Raw genomic sequence first — 11,123 nt, 5'->3', positions numbered from 1 at the left:
ATTCCTGCTACTTTAATTTAAAAAAATATATATTTTTTTAATACAGTTGCATGTTAACAAAGTTGTGTGTGCCAAGGGTGAATGGCTGGACAGTGTGTTATCTGCAAAGCATTTGGAGACAATCTGACAGCACTTTATTTATTTCCTTCATGTTGCAAAGCTCTTTATTAATAAAACTCTTTCAAGTACATGGCAACGCTACTGTACATCAACTTCCAAGTCCCCAGAACTGCTGCAGTACTGTCTGCTCTCTACAGGACAAATTGCTTATGCAACAGCTAACCAAAAATGGTCTGTGCAGTTCTTGCAGCAGCTCCAGTGTTTTCAAGAGGAAGTACAGCTTTTTGAGATAAAAACCATTGTGTTTTTGTGCTTTTAAATGAAAATAATTATTTTTTTGTCATTCAGGCCTTTCTTAAGATGAATATCTGAAGATCATATGTAGATCTGTGTGGAAAGTTTCTACCCTTAGAAAGAGGTCACTGTTTTGTCTTGGGAAAAGCAGTTTGAGCTTTCCTTGTCTGTCACCCTGCCCCTAGCTTTGTCATCCATGTGTGATTTCTGTATTTAAGAAAATGGGCAGATTCAGAGACTGACAATAAGCAAGATCTCTGCAACCACATTTTTAAATCATGACATAGCTTCTCTGTCAAATATACTGTAACAATACATGCCAGTGGAGTCAGATTATCACTCAGGAACAATGGGTTCTCATGAACACATATATAAGTGTCAGATTAAAGCTTTACTACTGAGCCTGGAAAGCTCAAAATGGCCTTGGAGGCTGGATTTTCCCATGAAAGCTAAACCAGATTATTTTTTTAAGTCATATGTAATTGGTATAAAATAAATTTACTCAAGCAAATGATATAAAAATGTCTATTGGAAGACGTGTGAAATAAATGCAGAATATTTTAGACCTTTTTTGTAAAGATGACACCAGAAGAATCCAGCTGATAAACTTAGTGCAAATTGAAGTCTAGACTGGAAACCACAAAGGGAGTTTCAGGTTTACCAGCTAAGAAATGCTTGATGAAAAAGAGACAGCTGATGTCACCAAAAAGCCTGTCAAGCTTTCATAGCAAGGAGCATAACTAGTATAAATTCAGGCTAGAGCTGAGATCATAGCAGTAGGATGGTGTGCAACATGAAGTGGTGGAATTTTCCAGACTTGAATCCTAAAATGTTCCCACAAAAATGTACATGAAAAAATGAGTGTAGTTACACACTCAGACCCAAACATGAGCTGTTTCCATGCACACTTGAGTGTATGCGCATCTGTGTGCACTTTTGTGCCTTTGTGGTCAAGTAAGGTCTTAAATCTGCCTGTTTGTCTCAGCACATCCAACAGACTGGTTGAAACTACATTTGTCAGCATCCCTGAGAAGCGCTACATTAAAAATAAAAGAACTACTAAGAACATTACATTACAAGAAGAGGTTTGTTTAGTGGCTTCATTCATACAGATGAATGTGTTCTGTGTGCAGGACCTTCAGTCTAGGCCACAGAAAGCTCCTCTTAATATTAAGAATGCATAGATGCCAAAGAAATTAAGTTCTGAAGTAGCTTTTTGTAGAAGTGTAGAATGGTCATGGTGTCTGATCCCAAGGCCTTCTCTTCCTCTTAGAATTGCCTTTTGCAAAAATGTGTTTCTGATTTATCATGCATGAGGGGTAATCTATAACTTTGGAATACTGGCCTTGATTTCTGTTTTTCCCTAATGTTAAGCAACCATTGCTAACTTTTATTCATTTTACAGTGTGCAGCCATTTTGCAGCAATCTCTTCAGTTGAGGGTCTATAATTGAGCATTGAATCTTTCAAGCATAAGGAGACATTTCTGCATGTATAATTTTGACAATGTTTAGTCAGTTCTGAGCTTGTTCTAGTAAGAGAGATTTTTTGCCCTGAAAAGAGAAAAAGATTAAGGTTGACACTGTTAACCAAGTCATCCAGAGACTCTGCAACACTGTTTGCAGGGCTGTTAATCTGGTTGTCCCAGCCAGTTTCCACCTCTGATAACTGCATGTTTTCTCTCATAAAAGTCTTTGAAAGCATTTTTGTTTGTTTTTTTTCTTTCACTTCCCTGAGCTTAGTGAGGTGAGTCAAGTAATTTCTGGGCTCTGGTCTTAATGTGGACTGAGTTTTACTGAAGGATGTACTACTGACAGAGCTCTTCTTCTACCAGTTTATATCAGCAAAAAACTGAGCTTGTAACTGTAAACAGTCTGTGACTGGTTTTACTTTCTATGGGAATTTCCAGCTGGAGATCTCAAAACACTTCAAACATTACTTTCTTGGCTTAAGTAATCTTCCCCAAAGAGGTTATTATCTCCATTTTGTAGCTGACTAGAGTCAAGTGCTAAATGATCATGCCTGAAAACTGACTGGAAAAAAGTGTGTTTGGGGATGCATACTTGGTACAAGTGGTTTTCATGTAGTGTTTGTTAGTTTATAAGTAGCTTCAGGAACATCCTGAGTCCCAAGGCAGTCAGGCTGGGTTGTTTTTCCACTGCACATCATCACCAGCATTGAAGGCTTTGCAAACTAATTTGAACCTCCCAGGACTTACACCTCCATTGTCTCGCAGATGGGTTCAGATGCTTTGGTACAAACCACAGCAAGGTCAGTATGTTTGCGTAAGAACTATTTAGTGCATGATCTAGAGACACAACAGGCTGAGCTGTGTGTGACAGCTTTAACCAACCTGCAGGACTGCTGCCAGGGGGCTTTGAAAGAGAGAAAACCTCATAGTAGCTGTGAACCAGAGTGTGACTCTAAAACAATACATTACTTTTAAAAAAAACAAACAAACAAAAAAAACCCAAACAAAAAACCCCAGATGCATATATAAATAAACAAACAAACCAGTGAATACAGAACCACAAGCATCCTATTTGCTTGTTCTCTCAAAGTTTCTTTAAGTTCCTAGCTAAAATCACAATTGCAAGCTGTAGCAGATCTCAGAGGAGAATCTAGGAGGGCTGAGACTCGTTCCTTTGCTTTCACCATGAGATAGTGTTCTTCCCCTCTCCTACATACAGTTTGGGATGGGAAATTATTTAAATCATACCTAGCTCAGATTTATGGCCTGAAGCCTGGTCTGCCTCTCTTCACCACCTGGACTGGGGATGCAGCTCCTCTTGCATAGGGTATCACTTGCCCTTGCAGCAGCAATGCCTGCAGCCACCCTTCCCAGCCACCCAGCGCCTCCTTCCCTGGTCTCTGCCTGATCCAGTGGCCATATAAGGCAAAAGACTTCATGGTAATGCAGGAGAAAGGATACAGGGGTTGTCTTGGTTGCATATGTCAGAAAAGTATTTTTAAGGGAATATCCAGGCACTAAAGATAGGCTTGCTGGCTGCTAGTCTGCTAGAGTTTCATCCCCACTTTGCTCAGACAAATGGCAATAAGGCAGAAAGATTAATCTCTTCAAGCTGGGAGATGCTCAAGAGTGCTGTTTTTGAGTACAGTAGGTAAAGGTGGGTTTTTTTGATGCTTAAAGCATAGGCTATGATGTCAATAATTTCTGCTTTTCCTCTAATTTATCTAGGTAAACTCCTTGGGGCATTTCTTCTCTGCTAAATGCTGAGAGAGTTTTGGTGCTCCCTTAAGGAGGAGATTGATCCTAATGTATGTAGTGTGTAAGGGTCCAGAAGAGAGAGAAAATGATCATTTAGTCATGCCAAAATGATGAAAAACACCAGAAAGTTAGTACTCATCCAGCACTAAAAAAGGAGTGTTTCAGGAATGAGAAATACTAAGTTACATCTGCAGCCAAACCATTTTCCCTCTGCTGTGTTTTGCACAAGGAGATTTCAGCTTTATTATATTTTTATCTTCAGAGTTAAGCAGTAGAGATGAGAGGCAAGGGATTCAGCCCATCCCATTTCTAGTAATTCCTGTGTTTGTGAAACTTGGGTAGATAGGGATGAGGGGTGGGTTGGCTGGATGGATTTCTAGCAGATGTGCAGTCAGGCCATCACCTTTATCCTTAATCACTTCTGAACTCAATCATATTAAAAGTGTGAGGTTTTCCTGTGAGCTTCATGAAAACACAAGGCGAGGCAGGATGCTGTCTGTAATCACACCCCTGTGGCCTTTGCCCAAGCTCCTCCACAGTATCCACTGGGAGAGAGGTCTAAAAGCTTCTCAAGCATAGGAAGACTGTATATATATATATATAATGGAATCATCATAGAATGGCTTGAGTTGGAAGGGTCCTTAGAGATTATCTAGTTCTAACCCCCCTACTTGTCCCACTAAATCAGGTTGCTCTAAGTCCTGCCCAGTCTGGCCAGGGATGAGGCATCCACAACTTCCCTGGGCAACCTGTTCCAGTGTTGCACCACCTTCATAGTGAAGAATTTTTTCCCTAATGTCTAGCCTAATTATACCCTTGTCCAGTTTAAAGCCATTCCCACTTGTCCTATCACTCCATGCTTTTATAAAAAGGCCCTCCCTAGCTTTCCTGTCGGCCCCCTTCAAGTACTGGAAGGCCACTATAAAGTCTTCCTGGAGACTTCTCTTCTCCAGGCTGAACCTTGATATCAGCCTTATTGGATCCCAGAGAGATCAACTGGAAGGAACCAGGATCAAATGTGGAACTTTAAGTCAGAATTTGATTTCTGGCTGGCAAGGCTTTCTGCCTTTACAGCATAGCCTGTGCTTTTTCTCTGAAGCCTGGATCTTTGAAAGTAGCTGGAAAAATCTAATTGGATCCTTCTCACTTTGCATGTAGGGTAAGAATTTTGCTTCCAGTCATGGCGTGCCATTCAAAATAAGATATAATAACTAAAGAAATGTGTAGGTGACAGCAGGTATAAAGGTTTTGGGAAATATTCCAGGCACACTGTGCACAGATTCTCTTGCCCTCAGCCATCACTGTCAATGGTTTGGGGCAGCAATTCTTTACAGCTTTGTACCTGCAGGTGTTTCCCCTCCATTCCTCATGTAACTGCATTCAATGTGATACATGGGTGTATATCGTGATTCAGCTAGGGCTTCAGGGCCTTTCTAAAACATAAAAAATAAATAATAATATACTTGAGGCTAAACAAGTTTTTTCCAGGTCTGCATTTGAAAGAGGCAGTTATAAAGTCTACTGATGGCAACACTATAATGGTAATTGTGGGATTTTAAATTCTTGAAAGGAAATAACTGATTATTTTTAATGTGTTTAGTTTTGAGGCTATCCAAAGAAATGAAGTCTTCAGTTTTCTGATTACATTTGCTTATATTATTTAAATATTTCAATACATAATCTGTTTATGATCTCAGTTTGATTTTCCTGGCAGATCACCCTGTGTGTGTGTGTAATGTACAAAGAAAATTATTTCCCTTTTCTAGTGTGTGGGAAAATTTAAACTATTAATGGAGAATGTGCCATTACAAAATATTCCAAGTATAGTCTTCGAGATTATGCCATTTTATAAAAAATAACACATTTGGGGATTCCTTTTAATTGCTTTCTAGTTTTGGAGCCACTGAGATATATTTATTCATATTTTCACACATCATTGCAATGGATAAAGGTTTACTGACCTCCTATCCCCACTCTCACAACTATTTTTAAATGAAAATAGAGTGATCCTTTGTTTTCATATGACTCCAGGAGATTCCACAGAAAAAAACTGACAAAAACGCTGGGTTTTGTGATTGAAATTATCCAAGTTGGCAACACTGGTGGAATGTTTTATCCTTAAAATTTTGAGTTAAAGCTATAAGCATGTGAAAACCACATTTATAATGGCAGCTGTCTGCAAACATAATCATAGAGAGTGCATCCAGGCAACTATTCTATATTAAAGCCATTTCATCCTGGTGAGCTGTAGAAGCATGAAGTTCAGCTGTGCATCAAACACAATTATATTGCATGTAAAAGGTGATGAGCAGGGCTTTTCCAGTGAATGCCTTGAACCGAAATCAAGTGTTGGATCCTTGAATATGCAGTTACTTCAGATCTTGCTGTGAACTTCCGTTTAATAGTGTGTAATTTTTTAAAATCAAAATTTAATTACAAACCAATTAAACACTTTAGTTTCTCCTAAAATATGTGAGGTATGATAAGAAGTGGACTCACTTGAGTGCATGACTTTGCACATACTATTCAGTTAGTGCTGCCAAATCATTTCCCTCTGTTCTGTCTGTAACTCCCATTACTATCTGCCTTTGCCAAAATTAACTAACTGTGTGGTGTAAGCAGATGCTGAAAACATGAGCTATTGAATCAGAGTCATGCAGGAGACAGAAATGAATGTTTCCAGAAGCTGCATGGTCACATTTCTCTAGGAAGAAGGCAGTAATATATTTACACCATAGTGAGGACCAGCAATTGAAAATAAACAAGCACACATAAAAAAATTCTTAGGATTTTGGGGAATTGAAGGCTACATTTAACTCAGGAGTGCAAAGGCTCTGCAACAGATGTATCTGCATTTCATGCCAAGAGCCATGAAATACTGTGCTTATGTTTCTGAGACAAGATACAGTGACATTCAGACAGTCAAGTAAGGATGATACTAGCTCAGAAGTAAAAGTGTAGGTTCATTTCCCTGCTTTGCTTAGATTTTTTAAGTGAGGTGCCATCTTTAGCTCTTGAATAGTTTTCACTTCAAAATTGTTCTGTTCAAAACTGAAAAGGTGATTTTCCCATCCTTTAAATAAATCTGGATTTTGACAGTTCACTAATTGCTGTTTTCCCTGGAACTGAGAGTTCTCAGGCCAGTTCATTGTCTCTGCGAGCCAGGCTTGGTCTAAACAATGTGACAGGAGGAGCTGGATATATAAACAAGTACATATTCATGGAAAGAAGAAAGCTTGCATGTCTAGTGGTAATTCTTCCAGCAGAGTAGGGTGCTTTGGTTTCCTAGCTCTCTTGGCTCTGCTGTCCATGCCTTGCATGGCTGCAGTCAGCAGTCTGGACCTCAGCACCTCCTCAGCATGAGCTTAGATAGAGAGTTGGGACCTGTTCTCACCAGGCCAAGCAATTTCAAACTGATAATGGGCTTGTGGTAACCTCATGAGAGATTAAAAAAAAAACTTAATTATGCTCTTAGGGAATCATCAAATGTATATTCACCATGTATTTTTACATTTATATGGTTTCAGGTTTTGAAGTTGTTCAAATTCTATAAAAATATCAGTGAATTCAGTTCTGGATTTTTCTTTAACTTTTTAATAGCAGACATAATGCCACTGCCATTTCCAATAACATATTTACACTTACTTTGACCTCTACTTATTTGTCAATGTGCAAGTATAGTATAAAAATGCCACAAACTACCACTATGCAGCATTCACTGTAAGTTGATCAGCATTTCATTAGTTCTCCAGTGGCAGAAGAAGAGCTGACAGGGAGTGTGTTACACAAAACTCTTGTCCTTTGACATGCAGGACCTTGGATCTAATCCTACTCTTTTGTCACCATAATTAAATTAATTTGGTGGTGTCAGCTGCACTCATTGCAAACTAGTACATGGAAGTCAGCAGCACTGATGGTTTCTTTACTCAGGAGATTCTTGGAGTATGGATTGTCTAGAAACTGAAACCTTCCACCTCTAGACATTGTGTCTCCTCCAGGGCATACATGAAATGATTTAGGGAGGCAGTGTGGAGAAGTTGGTGTAGTGGCAGCCTGCCTGACACCTGCCATCTCAGTAAGTGTCTGTGGGATTCTTCTTCCTAATCTCCATTCACTTTCATATATGGTTTCTCTACTTTGCATTTTATAAGTAATTAAAGTTTTGCTTTGCATTCTAAGGTTATAAAAGATGTGTGCAGCAACTTTACAGGAGCAGCAGACTCTGATGGGCCCTTGTCGAGTTCTCCAGTGCATAAGACAGAGCTGGAAAAGGTAAAGTTATCAAAATGTGGAATGCAAAAGTCCTTTTGATTCCTTACTGCAGAGGCACTGCTACACACTGTGTGGTTTAGGGGATGTTCAGACCACAAAGCTGAAAAATGAGTTTTGGTTCTGGATTTCATGTATTAGCTTTTTCATGTTAGAACATTTTCTGGGGCAATCTTCAGTAACCATTTCCTGACTCATGCTGTGGGTTTATAGACTATTAGCCCTTATGTCATCTGTTTGGATACGTGCACACATCTTACAGAATTAAGGCTTCTGCCATGCCTGTTCATTTGGTCATGAACAACCAGCAGTCTTGCTTGTATCAAGACAGCTTCTCTTTACCCATTTAGGGTACAGACCATTCAAGTCTGGTAGTGTGATGTGATGCAGAGGTGTTCTTCATCAACTACAAAGAGCAACCAGGGACATGACCTTCAGGGAAGAATAGCTGAAGATTATACAAAAGTTTTAATGGAAAAGCTTTTATTTTTGAGAATGTTGTTCTTGAAGAGCTCTTTGGGCCGCTGTTTTGGCAGACCCTTTTGAAGCATTCATGTCACAACACATAAACTTAGCAATTTACATGTAGTTTTCTCTGCTGCCTTGACTCAGCAGGATGTGAGAGTAAGAATTAGCAAGGAGAACAACCTTGCAGGGAATGATCATTTCATTACCAGCAATGATTTAAGCCCCTGCTCTGTAAAGGCATCCATGTGAGTAGACCCCTCTGCAAACACTGCTCGAAAGTCCCACTGACAAAGGTTTTGTAACCAGATTCCTGATGGCAAGTTCTACAATGATAGAGAAAGGATGCTACAACCAGTAGTGTTATCATTGCATTGCACCTGGGATAGTTAAGAGCAAAGCATGTTCCATGACAGCTCAGCCCTGATTTTACAAGGCAAAAGCTGTTTGCATGCTTGTATTAACGAGATAACAAAGTGTCATAAAATAGTTGTGTTCTAAAATGCATGCCATGAAAAAGGGCAGCAGAGCTTCTTATTTGTTTCTTTTTGTCCTAACCTGTACATTTTCTTCATGGCTTCACCACTCATGAGTCATGTGGCTACCGAAACTGTGCCAGCATGATTTCTTTACCACATCATCCTCTATCTCATATGCAACCATTACAGAATAATCAGTACTAAAAAATTATTTCAAAAGCCAGAAAGTACTGAAAACCATGTAGGAATGCACTATTTTTTGACAAGTTATAATTATGAATGCATATGTGAAGCATTTTTTAAAAGAATTTTTTTTTTCTTATCTGATGCATGTAATTGTTCATTGCTTAGCAGATTAATAAGCAGCAACATTTAGAACATAGAAATCAATTAAAAAATTTTGTAAGAAGAGGCATCGAATTTTTAATATTTCACTGTTTTGACGGTGCTTTCAAATATAAACCTGTTTTGTAGTTTCTGTGCTTTTCTAAAACCTCTACGGCAAGGTAAAAAAACCTTCTAAAACTCATTTTTTACTGTCTAATGTTTGTCTTGTAAGTGGATGTGAGCTTGCAAACCTTTTTTCAGTAAGCATACTTCCATGGCACTTCGTTTGGCGAAGGTGCCAACACTGTAATGTCAGCTAATCTCTTTGTCCCTGCAGAAGTTGTCATCTGAGAGGCCAAGCTCAGATGGGGAGGGTACTGTGGAAAATGGCATCACCACCACCACTGTGTGCAATGGGAAAGAGCAAGGTATGGCTCGATCCAGAAATGCTTGGTGTAAATAATACGTGCATATAGGGAGTGGTAGGTAGTGAAATACCTAGATTTTGTCTTGTAAATAGGCAGTGAAGTTTTTTAGTATTTTTATTAGGAATGATGTCATGAGTGATTCTTTAAAATTTTGCAGTAATCAAAGGCACTTGATGTTGCAATGGTGCAAGTAAAATCAATATAATTGGTATAAGGAAACAGAATGTAGAAATATTGACTTGGCTTTTTGTATGTTCAAAAGTACAGTTTTTTAGAGCTTGGGCAGCCACGGTAGGCAACTAAGAGTTGCTTTTATTAATTGTCACTGCACAGTGGAAACATAAACAGTGGGTGTATAGTTTCTAAGCAAAAAATCTGTAATTGAATCCTAAAAGGAAAGAATCATGAATATTTATATATAAATGTCTGTATATACATAGATATAGTTTATAGGTGTGTGTATACATAGATATGTAAACTGTTACATATGATTATTTATATTAATATACAAAAATTTATCTAATAATGTAATATCAGTGGGTTTTTGAGTATATGTATATATAATTTTAGATCTGATACTTTGAAGCTATGTATGTTTTGTAGTCCTTATAATCTAACAGACACCCTTCCCAAGCCCAGAAGGAATTTTGTTTGAGCTCTATCTGAAAAACTCAATCCCTGTGCTCTCTTCCCCACACCTCTTTCTGCTCTCTGAAGCAGAAGAAATTCTGTGACTTTGTTACCTTGCAGTAGTGCAAGGGTATAATTTAGATGAGATGTTTCTCTGCAGCTGTCAAGCTGAGGGGTAATGTGAGCTGCAATGAACACAATGTCAATACTGGCCTTGGTGCCAGCCCTGTCTCACCTTTTGATTCATTTCCTTTATCTTCTCCCTGGGTCGTTTTCCAGCATTTCCAGCCTATACAGATCTCTGACACACCCAACAGTATGGAACAAAGTCCAATCTTGAGGTTTCTAGAAATTGTGGTACATGACTAGCCTTCACCCTATAAGATCTTCTACTAAGTTTTCAAAAGGTGCAGTAATGTTATAGCCTCTGAAACCTGCTGTTATAGTGTCTGTAACCCAAACGCTGTGTTGTCCATGATGTCCAAAAGTGCCTGGTGGCTTACGTGTCCCACAGAGACATGCTGGTGGAGTATATGTTGCTGGAAAACCAGCCCAGTTTGTATGTGTCCAGGAGAGCAATTATAAAATACCAGTTGCTTTTGAAAACTGTGACCTTCAATATCTAGTAATAATAGTCATTAATGACTGCAAGGAGATTAAAATATCCCTGGCATCATTTTAAGTGGTTCTGGATGAAGTGACACTATTTTTTTTTAAACAATGTGGAAGAAGCGCTTAAGTGATGTGTGGGAAGGGACACTGGAGAGAGCAGTCATCTCCAGCCATCCCCCAAGGGCCAGCCTCTACTCCACTCTTAACCAGCTGCTTGATTTTCTGTGGGGAAGGGAAGGAGAAGAAAAGGCTTTTGTGACAAAAAACACTGGCAGTTAGGCAATCAGAATATTCTTTAGATTCAGGAAGTTTCAATCATGAAGGCCTTATT

The 11,123-nt window shown here is 38.9% G+C and overlaps 1 protein-coding gene across 2 annotated transcripts in view; it reads left to right on the top strand.

Moving 5' to 3' along the window:
- AFAP1 (actin filament associated protein 1) overlaps positions 1-11,123 on the top strand; it is a 61,600-nt gene that overhangs the window by 27,915 nt on the left and 22,562 nt on the right. For both annotated transcript variants that reach the window (XM_010003120.1, XM_010003119.1), the window contains exons 6-7: positions 7,762-7,854; positions 9,460-9,550. In XM_010003120.1, coding sequence (XP_010001422.1) covers positions 7,762-7,854; positions 9,460-9,550 — 184 coding nt within the window. The remainder of the gene's footprint in view (positions 1-7,761; positions 7,855-9,459; positions 9,551-11,123) is intronic.

Source organism: Chaetura pelagica, unplaced genomic scaffold (assembly GCF_000747805.2).
Source record: "Chaetura pelagica isolate M959 unplaced genomic scaffold, ChaPel_1.0 scaffold147, whole genome shotgun sequence".
In the NCBI taxonomy this organism is placed as follows: Eukaryota; Metazoa; Chordata; class Aves; order Apodiformes; family Apodidae; genus Chaetura; species Chaetura pelagica.
The sequence above is the reverse complement of the archived record's forward strand: the minus strand, read 5'-3'. Positions and strand labels throughout refer to the sequence as shown.